General features: G+C 46.1%; 1 protein-coding gene across 2 annotated transcripts in view; it reads left to right on the top strand.

The window, feature by feature from the left end:
* The window catches only part of MAP4K5 (mitogen-activated protein kinase kinase kinase kinase 5), a 106,999-nt gene that overhangs the window by 19,182 nt on the left and 71,551 nt on the right, over positions 1–16,266 (top strand). For both annotated transcript variants that reach the window (XM_019550942.1, XM_019550941.1), the window contains exon 2: positions 14,197–14,254. In XM_019550942.1, coding sequence (XP_019406487.1) covers positions 14,197–14,254 — 58 coding nt within the window. The remainder of the gene's footprint in view (positions 1–14,196; positions 14,255–16,266) is intronic.

The following is a 16,266-nucleotide window of genomic DNA, read 5'->3' as shown; positions in this document are numbered from 1 at the left end:
CCTGTGGCCCCAGGAGGGGCTAGGAGAGTGAAGCAGCCCACTGAGGGGCAGGAGGCCCAGCAAGGGGCTGAGAGCGTAGAATGGCCCAGTTGAGAGTGGTAAAGATGAGTGGCCCTAGTGAGGGGCAGAACCACTGACTTAAGGAAACAGATGTATCAGAGGGGATAATATGGAAATACTGGATGTGACCCAGAAATAGCTGCGAGGGATGGAATACATGTAAGGGGAGGTCAGAGCATATACTTAGGCCCTTGTTATCAAGAGGTCAAACAATGGGCAGCCTCCTGCCTTAGAAATAACATTTATGTTATTTTCATCAAGGTATGGCAGGCGGGTTTTGTCCAGAACAGGCAGGTGGCTGGCGCCGAGACCTGGGCCAGCAAGGCCAGCCTTTTACAGTGCCCAAAGAGTAGTCATCAACTGTTTGATGACTAATTGGGAAAGGGTATTGAGTGGAGTTCCCCAAATATATGTCCTGTTTAATATCTTCATTAATTGATTTGGAGACTGGGAGTGAATGCACAGTTAGTAGGTTTGCAGCTGACGCCAACTTGGGTGGAGTTGCAGACACTTTGGAGGATAGAATTAAGATTCAGAATGACCTGGATAAATTGGAAACATGGTCCAAACTTAATTAAATGAAAGTCAGTAAGGACAAGTGCAAAAGTCCTGTGCTTTGGGAAGGAGAATGATTGGCTGGGCCACAGCATTACTATAAAGGACCTGGAAGTTAAAGCAGACAGTACGATTGATGTGAGCCAGTAGTATTCTTTTATTGTGCGGAGAAAAAAAAAAAGCAAACAGTCTACTGATTAACATGAGCATCTTTTATATGTTAAGAGAAATGACTGTTTTTGGCTGTATTTAGCACTGGTGATGGTTCACCCCAGTGTACTGTGCACCACACTTCAAGAAAGATGTGAACAAATTAGAGCTAAAAAGAGCCGAGCAGAAAGCAACAAAAATGAGCGGTCCTGAGAACGTGAGGAAAGGCAGAAAGAACTAGGATTACTTAATCTGGAGAACAGACCACAATGCAGGGTTTGATAACAGTCTTCAAATACGTGATTGGTGCTTTAAAGAGACTGGTGAGACTATTCTCTGTGGCTGCAAGGGACTGGATGAGGAGCAAAAGTCTTAAATTGAAGCAAGGGAAATTTAGATTGGATATTAGGAAGAACTTTCTCGCTATGTGAGTGATGGAGAATTGGAACAGGCTGCCCAGAGAGGTTGTGGAATCTCCATTCTTAGACATTTTCAAGAACAGATTAGGTAAACCCTTGGGTGAGAAGATTTAGGGTTAGCAACCTAGAGCCCCTGGGCTGGATCTGGCCTGCAAAGTTGTCCCCTGGAGCTGGCGAGGAATCTGGGAGCTCGTGGGGGTTGCATTGCAGCAGATCTGGTCCCCTTGGCAGCCTCGTGTCCCCTCCTGTGGGAGGTACTGCCGCTGTGGGTGAAGGTGGTCAGCAGCCAGGGGGTTAATGCAACAATTTACTGTGGTCCAATGCAGCTGGTGAAGGGATTCAGCCAGATGAGTGGTGGTGTCTGTGGTAGGAGGGCACCAGGTGTCCCTACACCCAGTGGCTGCTGTCTTGACCCCCAGGGCTACTGGCCATCCTGACAGGTCATCACAAACTGTACTAATGGGGGCCATGGTGGTTTGTCCAAGTTTTGACTGATGTATGTATTAATTATTTTCCGTTTGCATTGGTTCAAGCAGAAAAAATGTCTTTGGGGAATAAACAAATTCAGCGCAGCTGAGAAACGGTGCATTCTTGTCATATCACTAGAAAAATGTACAGGACTCTATCACCATTTCTTGTTACATTTTGATCTACACACCTAATAAAAAAAAATGAATCTCAGAAGTTTTCTTGCCCTCACGTTTAGTGTTAAAGGGTTTTACACTCAGATGAGATGAGGGAGTGGGCAAGGTAGTGTGTTTGAAATGACCCGTTTCCTCCATCTGTCTTTTTCCTTTATATACTACACCAATATGGCATTTAATGTCAAGGATAATAGCAGTCCCCTTGATGTTACCGGGATTTTTCATGGGTGGATTTTTGGTGGATTAGGCCTTGGTGTATAAGGGCCTATTTCATCCTTTGGGAAGTAAGTCTGATTTCTGGGGCAGCTCTTATTACTAGGTATTTTTGTCGATTATGAATTTGAAAATTTTTTCTGCCATTTTCTGTAGCAGTGAAGTCAAGATCACACCTTTTCCTCTCCTGCAGTATTTGTTTCTTTAGCACTGGATTGGTCGTTATATAGTATTTCCATGGCTAGAGTTTATTTTTGGTCCTTGCTTTTTTCCAGTTTTGTAAAGGTTCATGCTTATAACTTTGTAAAGAATGATTTGCCAAGACACTGCATCATGAGTGTACCAAATATCTACGTTGGTAGTATTTCTGGGTTTAATGAATTTTTGTTTTCCCTTTAATAATAAATATAAATGCATTTGTATTTGCTGAGTCACCCTGTTCGTGTTGCTTCTGGTCCTTCTCTCCCTGTAATGGTTTTACTAATAGAAAATACGTGTCTTATTGGCCCTGAAATTTGCTGCAGTATTTTAAATGCACTATCCCTGACTGGGTAGAAAAGCAGAATTCAAATATGGGTGGACAAAAACAGGTGTGGTTAAACCATGGCATGGACAGCCTTTGTATGTGGCAGGCAGCAGTATGGGGAGGAGACAGACAGCACAGTGACAGATAGGGGAGGGAGCACAGGGCAGGGAGCAGAAAGCATAGCAGCAGATCAGACAGGGGAAAGGGTTTGAGTAGCACTTGGGGAAGGTGTGGGGCTCATGTGTAGCACTCCTGCCAAAAGGGTTGGCTCCCACTGGACAAAAAAGACTTTGCCCATCAGCTCTCAGGATGACAGGAGCAAGACAGATGCCCCGGAGCAGTGTTCTCAATGTTCTTTGTACCAGGACCCACTTGTAAACCTTGAAGGCCAGTCCCAACCCAGTAAGTAGTTTAAGTAGTTAGCTTCCTGCCAGCCTGCAAGGGGAAACCTGCGGCTTCCCATGTTTTTCTCCTTTACAGGAGAAGATCTGTCATTTTCCCAGTTTTTTCGTAATTGTTTGTGACCCTTTCATATATCCTTGCCACCCACTTTTGGGTTGTGACCCACGGGTTGAGAAACACTGCCCTAGAGGAAAAACGCGTTTGCAGCCTGTAAGAGGAAGATCTCCCCACTAGTTTTCGTTGCTACTGGATGTGCTTTTTCCGCTTCACTGACTGCCAGCATCTTTCAGTTTTATTTGCATTTAAGTTGTACGTAGAGGTGCCAGGTTTCCTCTTCCAATCTCTGGCAAATAACAAAGCATGAGAGGTTTCATTCTAATGCCATTGTGCTAGGTGCTGTACAGACATGGTCTAACACAGGGGTTTCAAATTTGTTTGGCCCTTGGGCTGGATCCAGAGTATGGGTCCTGTCACAGGCCAGATCTGGACCCACCTCCAGGAGGCAGAGATGTTTGCTGTGGGAGCCTGAGATGCTGTGTTGGCTCAAGAAGCTGTGTAGACTAACACAGCCACCGCTACTGAAATGAGTCCCAGTAGGGCTCTGTACCCTGGAATTTAACATTGGGCCCTACCTCCACTAGCACCTTGTCCCCAAATTCCTGGCTCCTCCGTGTGTTTTGTGTTTGACACTCCTCTTTTAAAGGGACAGGTCATCAAGCCTAAAGGGACTTGAACCAGGGCTGTAATGCTGACAGCCATTTGCACCTCGCTCTGGGTGATATCTGTTAGGGTCCTCACTAGCTTGCCATTACCCGGGGCCTTATCTCCTCAGCAGGAAAAAGCAGGTGGAGTGAGCCTAGAAACAGGACATGTCCATTATTTTGTGCTTGAAAATCATAATTTGAAGAAAGAGCAAATAGCGGTTATCATGTATACCTGCAGAGCCCCAGCTCTGATGTGCCCACATCTGATTGCTCTTTAGACACTACCATAGTATCAGTTTCTGGGAAGGAGAAATACAGAAGTATAGATTGTAATTTCAGTTTTCCCCTGTGATTCTTCTTTCTATATGAGGCTTATTTTAAGAAGAAATAGTGGCTTACAGATGTGAGAGACAGATCTCTGTAGTGGGTTGAATCTGTAAAGTCTCTGTTTAGGAAACGATTTCTGAAAGCCTCTGTGCCTTTCACTATAAAAGAGCCTGGTACTGCTTTCTATCTTAGAAATCCAGCTGGAAAATTACAGAGCGAACAGTTGCCTCTGGGTGTTTTGGTCCCCTAGAAATGAAAGACTTTTGAAAACTAGAAATTGTGGGTAGGTATTTTTCAGGCAGCTTGGGGTGAGTTTCACACCTGGTTTATGTGTTACCTGCCTCAGTTAGCAAATTAATGGAGTGTTGCAGGGAGTCAGAATGGGACATGCAGTTGTCTCCGTCTTGCCCAAATCATGTACCGCTGAGCAAGACTTGCTTTAATTTTTGGTGGGATCGCAGTGCCATTTTTTAGCCCTCTGTGTTTCACTGTCCATTCACAAACAGCTTTTCATAACAGCAGAGAAATGTCTGTTCAGCGTGTCTGTAATAGAGATGTTCTGTATGCACAGGGGCCTACCGCCAGCTCTCTCTCCTGCTAGTAAGGAGGCTTTTGAGGTATAGGACCCTTATGGTTTTGTTGTGTGGAGGAAGCACACAGGAGAACCCAGATACAAATCTGCTGGGCTTGCAGGGCAGTGCTTCGGAGGGCTTCCAGTTGGGACTGGGCCAGGGTCAGAGCACCCTTCCATCCTCTTCACAGTTGGAGGGCGGCCGGCAAAGGCTACTGGTCTTGAGCTGTGGACTGCAGAGAAGATCCTTTCCATATGTGGTTGGCCTGATTTGTCCTGAGATTAGAGAAGATTTTTGGTCTTCTCAGAAGCGTGCTGCTTAGGTTAACGTCCCAGGACCTCTAGTCCTGCACTCAGGCACGAAGCTGCTTAAAGTTTCATTTTAACCTTTGATTGTAAAGCTTTTTTTTACCAGAATAGACGGATAAAAAGAATCCAGTTTCTTCCATGAAGTTACTTTCCTGATGCTGTTCAAGCATGGTCCCCTGTCAGCTCACTTAGGATGGATGTACTTCTGGACGGGGTGTGAGAGAAGGTTTTGGTTACAAGCTGCATGCTTAAAAACGTCACCTGCTGATCTGGCTGGGCTGTTGGGTCAGGATCGTACGCGGGAGGCGGGAGGTATCACTGCAGGTTTGGCCCCTTTGTGGGCTTCATTAATAGTGTGTCCTGTGCAACTGCTCTACAATTTAACTGTTAGTTGTCCAGTGTCCTACCTACCCTTTCTATCAGCAAATAGTTCTCCAAGGTTGAAGCAGTGATTTTGCAGAGATCAAGGTAGTGCAGAGTTGTGCTAACAAAGGTCAGGCGAGCTAGGAGAACTCTAGTTCAGGCATGAGTCTGTAGTTGTCAGAGGCCGGGGCAGGAGTGGCGGGGGGGGGTCACACATTCTCCCATGACTGCCTCCTGTGCAATTCTGGGTACTTGCTCTGGTCCTCATCTGGTCCTGGTCTGTGTTGGAGACAGCATGGAGGATCAGGTAGACCTTGAGTTTGATGCCACTTGCCAGTGCTGGAGTTCCTGTGACTCCTTTTTCTCTTGACTTTGAGGTTTCTGATTCTTGTAGAAACTCTCTGCCCCTTGCTGGCCTTCATGGCACTCTCTCCTCTACCAAGGCTGTAAGGTACAGCAGGGGTCAGCAACCTTAGATCCAGCCTGTGGACATAGGGCTTGGGCAGTATTCAGCAGTGGGGGGGCTCTGGCTGCAGCCACTTGTTCCCTTGCTGGGAGAAGTGGTGGCCAGGTCCTGGTGCCCACTTATCCACCCACCTCTAAGTCCTGGTGGGTCTTTGTGGCTCACAGTTGGAAAAGGTTACCTACCCCTGGGCTAGAGGAAGGGAGTGCATCTCTCCCTTAAATTCCTCCTGAGCATTTTTTGGTCAGTGATTCAGTAAAGAATTAAGGACCTTTCCAGAATAGTGCGTTAGTATGCACAGGCAGCTAGAACAACTGTGCCATACAAATGGCCAGTGTGTTGTTTAACCAGACAGTTGGGCAAAGTATATTGAAATGTGAATCAGGCCTTGCAGTTGCACACATTTCTAAAAATGAAGATGTGAGCAAGTCAGAGTAAGTGTCCTGCTGGAAGGAGTCTCCAAGTCTAATGGGTGTCGGGATGCTGGAGGAGTCTAGTACAACTCAAGCTCACTGCTAACGACTATGGGGACCCTATACGTGGTCCCATACAGCATCCTGGTGGTGGTGCTGGTACCTGACACTTACTACAACTTTCCAGGAGGCTTGACTGTAAAGATGAGCTCTGAATTTTCTAGCTCTCAATCCTTGTTCTGGGCTTCTGTGCCTGGTCCAAACAAGTCTCACATGATGCATGTCTGTCCTGATCATAAGAAAATGTCAGCGTCTGCTCTTTATCCTGTGTTATGTGGTGTGGTTTTTTTGTTGTTCATTTGCTTAATGCTTGCAGTGGTTTTAATGCTTTCATGTTTTAACCTTATCACAGCTTGAGTACTGACTGTATGCTGGTTTGGCACTAGCACAGTGGACTTCTGCATGTGAGAGGAAGCTGCTTTCCTGCATGTAGTGTGACCCAAATGTCACTTTCTCATGTTAAGCTGACATGGAGGAGGTGTAGAAACCTGTAATGTGGGAATAAACAGGAGATGGGTTAGGGATAGGTCAGGGATGGGTCATGCACATGGGCTGGTAGCTATGACTGGAAGGACTGAGGGTCTTCAATGAAGAATAGCGAGCTCCAGCACAGAACCCAGAAGGACCCCTATGGAAGGGATGCGGGGACAGCTGCCTTTTAAAAAGGTGCAGGAAGAATGAAGAGAGGAAGTCAGAGGAGAACTGGGAGATGGCAGAGATGTGAAAATGGAGAATCCTGGCAAAGAAAGGTGCCATCTGAAGTGCCGAGGAGGATGCCATCTAAATAAAAAGACTTGGAGATCAGTGTCACTGGAATGTCATGCATCTTGGCTGGAGGTGGAAGAGGAGAGCTGAAGTTGGTGGATGGCGGTAGTGTGCTCAGAGTGTTTAGAGGTGCAGAGGCATGATTTCAAAGGCCTGCTTTTTGAGGCTAGGAAAGATAAGGACAGTGCTCCAGAAACATGAGGAGCTTGGAGTTACTGCTTGGGGCAAGGGGACTCATGAAAAGGGTGAGGATAGAGGCAGAGAGCAGATGAGGACCCTCCATACCAGTGACAGGAAAAGGAGGAGGCCAGGATGCTTCTTGCAGAGAGCTGAGGAATAGTCAAGAATATAAAACAGGACAGGAAGGGACCTGATGTTGCAAACGAGTCCATGGTTTTGAAACCAGTTTTTTTTTTCATTTATTTCTGGTGGCTGGATAGCCAAAATGGATTCCCTTTTGTGTGTTTTAGGGGTGTGGCAGGGAATGTCATAGGCAGAATGGTCATGTCTATGATTTCCAGTATCCTCTGACAGCTTTTTAGTGCAAGGCTGAGGAAAGGTTTAAGACGCAGTTAAAATCTTGTAATTATGGTCAGCAATTTGATGTTCCACCAAAAAACATTTTCAAACTTGAGACTACTTTTGACTATGAGCATGGAATTAAGACACTGAAGTTGTAATAAGTGGGAGCTTGTATCTGCTTCCCCTGGACTTCTAGCCTCACCCTCTGTTAGCCATAGATGGTATCTTGTTGGCCCATTTCTAGGTTACCAACTCAGCCCTGATATCATCTGAACTAAAAAAGAAAGCTGGTGTCTCTCTGGTGTACCCTGTACGTGCCAGGTGTCTTGCTGAGCTACAGGAACCTTCTCAAAGGGCAGTTCTGATTGGAAATGCACATGAGCCACCTGCCATAGGAAGTGATGGTTGGAACAGAGGTTACAAAAACCTACAGAGCTCCAGGTCCTTCCTTTCCTTGGCTAGCTCCATGTCCAGAATGACTTTTTTTTTTTTTTGGTGACATTTATAACCAGGAATTTCCCTTGCTCTGTTGGTCTGTGTAGTACAGCTAATTTAGTCTATAATGCAGTGTTCCTGTCTGTATTTCTGCATTAGCTCTGACTGATGCAGTTTTTGAGAGTCTGACTAAGGACAGATTTTAAGTGGTGCACATTATGCCCGTTCAACTTCCCTTAGATTGAGCTGTCCAGTCACTGCTTGGCTTGGGGAAAAACATTCCCTGGGTTGCTGCTTGACACACAATTGCATTTCAGGCCCAGAACAACAGTAAAGAGTCTTTGTCTTCCTCACAGAGGACCTACTGTGAGGCAAGTCCCTGGGTTTTGGACCAGATCAGCATCTTGTCTGTAAAGCAACTGGCTTAGGTTGCCTTGGTATCATCTGAACCTCATCTGATCTCCCCTGACCTCAGAGCTGGGCAAGCTGAGAACAACACCAGCATTAAAAACACGGTATTGAAGAAACCAGAATCTACACCTGTAGTGCTGAGGTCTGTGATTCACCACCGAGGCCTCTGTGATACTGAAGATGTAGGCTCCGAAACATGAATGCAATGCCCTAAGGGCGACTTCAAAGGGTTTTTAGAAGACTTTTCATCGGGAATTGTAGATAATGGGTAAGGATACAGTGAAAAATAAGTGGTCACTCAAATTGAGGACAATAAGAAAGTGGGGTTTTTTTGTTTTGTTTTTTTTTTTTTTAAGTGTCAGGAACAAAAGGAAGCCTAACTGGTAATTGTCCATTACTAGATAGGAATAGTAGAATTGTTTGAAAAATTGCAGAAAAGACAAATTCTGTAATATTTATGTCTACTCTGTATTTGGGAAAAGTCATCTGATGTAATTATAATCACATGATGATGATGAAATGCTTTCCATTCCAGGAATAACTCAGGAGGATGTTAAGTGCACTATACTGAAGTTGGATATTTTTAACTTGGCAGGTCTGGATAATTTTCATCCAAAAAATTAAAAAGAGTTGGCTGAGAAGCTCTCTGGCTAATGCTGATTTTCAATTAAGTTGTGCAACACTGAAGAAGTTCTAGGGGACAAGAAGAATATTGTGCAAACCTTATAAACGGGTAAATTGGATAACCCAGAAAATGTACATTGCAGCCTAACTTTGATCCGTGGCAAATTAATGGAACAGAACATTTCGTACAGGACGTGGTACAGAACTCAAGTAGTTTCAAGTAGGGCATATTGATGCCACTCTATGGATTTATGGAAACAGACTTTTTGAAATATAACATTTAAAAATATAAAATATTTTAGTTTAAAAAGATAGCAATGTTTATGGAAAGTACCTAGGCATTCGACTTGACACGGTACACTATTTCGATTAAGATACTAGAGTGACACATCATTAATGCAGCACAAATAAATGGATTGAAAGCATGGTTAGCTGATACTTCTCATAACTTAATTGTGAATGTGGAATCATAGTTGACCAGCTCACATTTCCGATGAGGTCCCACATGGATCAGATCTTGCCTCTATGCTATTTAATGTTTTTAGCAATGAACAGGAAGCCACAGTATCATTACTGATAAAGATGAGGCAAGGGGTTTTGTGAGTGATATCTTTTATTAGATCAAACTGACTAAGTCTGCTGTTGGGGGTGGGGAATGGTCAGTTAAGAAGAAGAGAGGTTACTGATACCAGAGAACTAGATTTTTCATTCAGCTGGCTGCAATCTTGTGTCTGGGAACAAAAACTGTAGGCCATACATACAGGATGGAAGACTACCGTAGGAAGCAGTGACTGACAAAGATCTGGGGGTCATGGTGCATGAACTTGGGCTTCCCAGTGTGACACTGGCCAAAAAGGGCCATTGCCTCCCATCGGGTGAAACATGTGAGCTGAGGAATATGTTGGAGGAGAAGAGAAGTTTGTACTTTGTCTGTGTTGGGCACCAGTGAGATTGCTGCTGTTGTACTAGCTTCAGTCTGGAGCCTGCAATTCCGGAGGGATGTTACTGAATTAGAAGTGTTGTAAAGGTACACAAGGAGGACTGGTAAACATGCTTTATAGGGAGAGGTTCAAGGAGCTCAAGGTATTTAGTGCATCAAAGAGAAGGCTATGGGAGGAGTGCATCAGCCTATATGAGTATTGACCTGGGGAACAAAACCAATAGTAGAAGGTCTTCATTTTTTGCAGACAGGGATTCAGTGGCTGGAGGGGCTGAAGCTAGAGTAATGGAAGTCCACATTTTCAGCAAGCGGGCAACAAATTAGCCCCTTGCTGTCCCCTGAGTGCTATTCTGATCCCCTTTCTGTGCCCAATCTGCTGCTCTGCTTTCTGCTCCTTGCCCTGTGCTTCCTCCCCATTTCCTGTCTTATTAACTGCTGAGCTACCTGTCCCCTTCCTGATCTGCTGTGTGCTGCACGCAGAGGCTGCCTGTGCCACTTGTGGCACTTTTGCCACGGGTTGGACACCCCTGAGCTAGACAATTCACACTATAAATTAAGTATGAACTTAATGGTGTGGATAGTTAATCATTAGCATAACTGATCAAGCTGACCAATAACTGTGGTGCATACAGCCAGTTTTTCAGTCAAGACTGAAGGTTTTTCTAAAACATGTGCTCTGGTCTAGGGGCATCAGACTGGGGCTTCTTGGGGGTCAGATCTTTCCCTGCCTCTGGCAGCAGGGCAAGCAGCATCACGAAAGCACCAGGGTTAATATGGTCATTGCTTATTGTTCTCTCCCTCCCTCAGTGGTGCTTCATACCTGATTTTGGCAGAAGGCCCCATCCCTGAATTCCTGGCACCTCTAGGAACCCTGTGGGCCAAATTACGTGGCTCTGTGGGCCGTATGTTTGACACCCCTTCTGTAGTCCAACAACAGCAATTGGCTTGGAAGCAGGGTTTAGACTCTCCTGAATTAAGGCCTCTTATGCAAGAGGTCAGATTAAGATGGTCAGAATGATCTTTATTGGCTGCAACCCATGAATCGGTGCCAGATAACTTGAGTAGCAAAGAAAGCTGATGGATCACATCGTGTTTTACTGACAATTGTATAGCATCTGTACAGCAATTACAACTACAGTATTGCTACCATGGAAAAGGTACTATAAGACTGAAGTTGAAGCTGTGATGGTCCAGAAATTATGTGAGAAGCAAGGATTTCTTAAGGTGCTAGCTTTTATTGGACCAGCTATGTGGTTGGGATAAAGTCAGGCAAACTTTTGAATGCAAAGCATTCTTCATCAGGTTTACATTGTTGGTATCTTCTATGTTACGGTAGGAATCCTTGCCTCCCACATCATTTCTGGACCATCATGGTTACAACAGCACTCTTATGCTACTGTAATATGGAAGATACTGAAATCTGCTGTTTACAAGGGAGCATGACAACGAATGTCTTGCATTTGAAAGCTTGTCTAACTTTATCTTAGCTCCACAGTGGGTGAAATAAAAGCTTGCCACTCTAAGAAATCCTTCCCTCTACCATGGAAAAATAATATCAGGGAAGGGCATGGCATACCTTCAATTTAAACAAAAAAAATAGAGATCAGTGTGGCTGAGAACAGGAAAAGCCAGATCTCTGTGTGACCACTTCTCTCTCTGTGGGTCACTAGCAAATGCTCCAGACTCTTAATACTTTACAGGCCAGAGGTAGAAAACACATAACCTTTGTCTTAGCCTGGAGCCTCCAGATTTTCTAAAGCTATTGTCCAGTTTGCTATGCCAGGAAGGCTCTTATCCTGCTTTCTCTCTCTCCTTTTGGGAATGCCAAACACAGCCTATTTGTGCTATGACATGCTTTGGACAAGTTAAGAGTCTGCTGCCATTGAGAAACCATGACTGAGGAAATGGCAGTTTCAGGAAAAGAAATGTTTCCTTTGTAGGGCAGCAGGTAACAATCTATATTATGTTTCTGCATCATCTTGTTTGGATTATTGTAGCAGTTAGGGGTGCACCGATAGAATTTTTTTGGGAAGATACCAACGGCCAATTTTTAACGAGCCATATTGGCCTATACCAATCCGATTGCCGATATACAGCTGGGCAGCTTGGAGAGCAGGTCTGGCTGGTAAGTCTGTTGCGGGGGAAGGGGTGAGGGGGAGCAGATAGAGGCCTTGCGGTGAGTGAGGGAGTGGGACTGGGCCAGGGCCAGGTGCTGCACAGCCAGGGCAGGTCACAGGACGGAGTCGCAGCTTGTCCAGGGGATGCAGGGGGAGGCAGCTCCCACTGCTGCATGCATCCTGGGAGGGCATAGGGGTGTGTGCCCCCAAATCTGTGTGGGGCGAGGGCAGGCTGCCACTGCAGGCTGAGGCTGGGGCTGGGCTCTTCCCGGCATGGGGGCTTCGCCAGGCTGCACTTGGGGTAGGCAGTGGCATTAGGAGGGAGCTGTGGCAAATTTTGAGGTGGCTGCAGCTCCCCTATACCCCTCTTTCCAGTGCCACCACCACCTGCCCCAAGCGCAGCCCGGCCCGGCCCCCTGCCGGGAAGAGCCCAGCACCACCCTGGCCCCGGCCTACAGTAGCAGGCCACCCTCACCCCATGCAGATCTGGGGGCACATGCCCTGCATGTCCTCCAGGGGTATGTGCAGTGGCTGGAGCCATCCCCCAGATGAGCTGCTCGCAGCTCTGTCCCGTGCCCTGTCCCACCTGGGCAGCACCTGCCCCAGCCACACTCCTTCCTTCATTGTGGGGACCTCGATTTGTACCCGGTCCCCTTCCCTCACAATAGACTTACCAACCGGACCTGGCTGCTCTCCACGCTGTCGGGGGTGCTCCTGCCACCTGCGCTGTGGCTGCATGCACGCACAAGGCATTTATTGGCCCTATCAGCCAAAAATGCCAATTGCCAATGGTATCAATTTTCCTTATACTGGTGCTGATCTGATATGGGACTGATGTATCGGTGCAGCTCTAGTTGGCTTAACTGGTGGCTGTCTTTAGTTGAACAGTGCTGGTCTGCTGTCTTGGCCTGGCATTTGCCAGTCTTCAAAAGCCCACCTGCTCTAGGGTTTTTTTAAAGGACTGATGGTCTTCCATGGATTGGAGGCATCTAGAATCTTACCTGGGTGTTGACAAAATTAGGAATCACCTTTTTGAGTCCACGGCCTAATAGCTCCTTATTCCACCCATTGTTAAAGCTGGATTTCTAATTGCACATTTGAGAAAGGAGCATGTTGTATGCCTTCACCTCGCTCCACAGGGACAAATTTGCTCTGCACCCCCATCCACATATTGCCAAACGTGAAAGTCAGAGTTTTACTTAGCACAGATGGTTATCTCCCAGTTTCCTCCAGTCACCTGATTCCCACTGGGAGAAACCTAGACTGCATGTCTCAGATACTCTGAGGACTTTCTGGTTTTATTGGAGTAAGTAGTAGTAAGTCAGTTGGGAACAGACCTTTTATAAACTCTTGAGTGATTAGTGGAGGGGGAGTGCCAGAGCACCTAAGCAGATTAGGTTGTATGTTAAAAATAATATACTTTAGCAAAGGTGACTGTACCCAAGTGACTTAGATTTGCTAATGCAGATCCCAAGACAGGATCTGTGTTATTCCAATCCCTGTTTAATAACCATAGAAATCTACATAATACCTGGAGCTCCTGTTGCACCTCCTGGCAGCGCTGCTCTGTTGAGTTGCCATCCAGAACTTTTCTTTTTGAGATGGCCGGTCTGCAGCTGATGCTTAATGAGCGCTCCTCAGCCCCCTTCTAAAGGCTGCATTGTTTGCTGGACTCCCACAAGCAGGTGAATGCAGAGGTTGCAGCAAAAGTGATGAAAATTGTTTACAAGAACCTGTGGGTCTTTAGGAGCGTTGCCTCTGCACGCTGACACTGCCCACTGATCTTCCTCTCTTTCTGAACAGTCAGAAGTTTGGTGGAAGGACCTGGGAGGTGTCTGGGGACTGCATGGCCTGACAGTGCTGTAAGAAAGAGCTGGCGGAGCTTCAACAGACAACTATTGCTAGAAAGGTCCCGCACTCAGCAGCCCTGATGAATGCATCTCCCAGGCAAGAGCACAGAACAGGATCTGGGTCTGATGGAAAAAACATGCTGAGAACCCCAAAAACTCCACCATGGTTAGGAGTGTATTTTGCTAGATTCTCTACAAATTTAGAAAACAGACAATCCCTGCCCTGACTGCTTACTGGCAAGTATATGGCACCACGTATAATACATGCCATTAACATTTAAAAGTCCATGGTTTATAAGGTTGTATCGGATGCTTTTGCATTATGATTAAATTTCTTAACTTTCTTATTTTAGGCTAGAAATCTGCATACAGGAGAGTTGGCTGCTGTAAAAATGATCAAGTTAGAGCCAGGTAAGTTTTGCGTTCTTTCCAAGTTCTGTTGCCATGTCTGTCTGCTGTTGGACACTCTGCATGTGTGCATTTTCACAGCAGGGAGGTAATATTTGCATGTTACCCTTAGCAAAAAAAGAAAAGTAATTTGCTTTAGTTTTAGAGGTTGTCACAGAAAACACTTGGGGATTATCTAAATCACAATGCACAGCTGCTCTCATTTTTCTTCTGCTTAGTATTGTTTTGTTCATTCCTGTGTATTCTCTCTACCACCTTTTCAGATCTTGCCATTATGGTAGATGTGGATTGAGGGCATGCTCTTTTCTCTCTTCTTGTACAGGAAAAGCTGTAGATTTAATGTTGGAGCCTCCATTGTGTGCCCACCCCGTCCAGCAAATGTTCTGGGAAAGGAGTGGGCAGGAGAGGGTGGCACTGCTGTTCTCCCTTCTGCCACTGCTCCTCTCCCTTCTGCCACTGCTCCTCACTGAGCTTCTTCCTGGGGGTGCTGCCTTGGGCAGGTCTGATATCCTGTCACAGTTCACACTGATTACAGCCTTCTCAGTCTCCGTGTTTTGTGTGAATATTGTGCAGTGCAGCATGAAGGCAGCGTGGTAGGAGGTGGTGAACCAGTTAGCCTCTAAAGTGCCAACCCACCCTGACTTCAGACCGATGTGCCTAACTGTTTCTCTGATAGAAGAACCAAGACTGCCATTTTTGCCTGTTAGCCGATGAAGAAGGAGGATATCCAGTGGTTCTTTAATCCCACCTCCCTAAACCAGCAAAAGAGACAAGGCACCAGCTGTAATGTTTAGTCCTGCGTGGGGATCCAAAATCAGAAAGAGCGTCTGGAATGGAAATTGGGACAGCAATAATTGAGAGAGAATTCCGACTCCTCCCGGCCAGTGGCACCCTGTGTGTGTTTAAATTTTTATGTAAAGGAATGCTCCCCTGCTGCGGGTTCATCAGAAAGCCTTCCCTTTATTTTCCAATCCCTCCTTCAGTAATCGCCTTTCACATCTTTCTGCTGTGCTGGTCTCACCACAGCCCCCTTAGCCTGAACTCTTGACTCACATTTTGCGTGGGAAGCAGGACCTTTGTTATTGAAGGCCTGATTGGAATGCATCCTTTCCTCCCTAAGCCCCAGCATGTCTCTATGGCACAGGGAGATTAAACACCTCTGCTTGTGCGCAGTGGGGTTGTGTCTGCATGTGTACTTAGTGAGCGAGATGTGAGTATTATGTATTCTGTCTCTTGGATGTGTTATAGAATAGCATGTTGCCTCATTACTTTTCTTGCTTCCATCCTGTTGTGCCCCCAGGAGTTGGAAACTGCGGGTGCCTAGAAATTAAAATGTGTTTATTACCTTCTGTCGGCCCTAGCATGGTTGCCGGGCTGGCTGTACCTCTGTTTCCCCTCTGATCTCTCTCAATGCACACTTTCACATGTCAAACCTCATGGCTGTACCTCTGGGACAGAATCCTTCAATTCTCCTACTAACCTGGGAGTCCACATGCCTGATCCAGACAGCCTGGCTGGGTTTAAGCCCCTGAGATCCTTGCCTTTGGGAGCCTGGGACTGGTGCTACACAGTGATCACACAGGCTGCTGCAAAGCAGAGCTTGTAACAGTAGGAAAGGTGCTTTAGAGAGAGAAATTTTTTACATAAGCCGAAACAAACGCATCTCTTACACATAAAGCCTTTCCCTTCGACTGTAACTTAGGCAGACCTACCTTCTTCAGCCATCCCAGTGGGTACTTGTATGACAATGTGCTTCCCTCAAACAACTACACCTCTTTTGAGAGAGGATCCCTTTTAAACCCTTATGTAATTCTTGAACCTGTGGTCAAAACCAGACGGTTTTGTAGGTTTAGCACAGGATAATTTTTTCATAGATTTCATAGACATTAGGGGTGGAAGGGACCTCGGGCGATCGAGTCTAGCCCCCTGCCCAAAGGGCAGGAAGTCAGCTGGGGTCATAGGATCCCAGCAAGATAAGCATCCAATTTACTCTTGAAGGTGCTTGAACCACCTCC

Source organism: Crocodylus porosus, unplaced genomic scaffold, assembly GCF_001723895.1.
Source record: "Crocodylus porosus isolate Cpor-Errol unplaced genomic scaffold, CroPor_comp1, whole genome shotgun sequence".
Taxonomy (NCBI): domain Eukaryota; kingdom Metazoa; phylum Chordata; order Crocodylia; family Crocodylidae; genus Crocodylus; species Crocodylus porosus.
The sequence above is the reverse complement of the archived record's forward strand: the minus strand, read 5'-3'. Positions and strand labels throughout refer to the sequence as shown.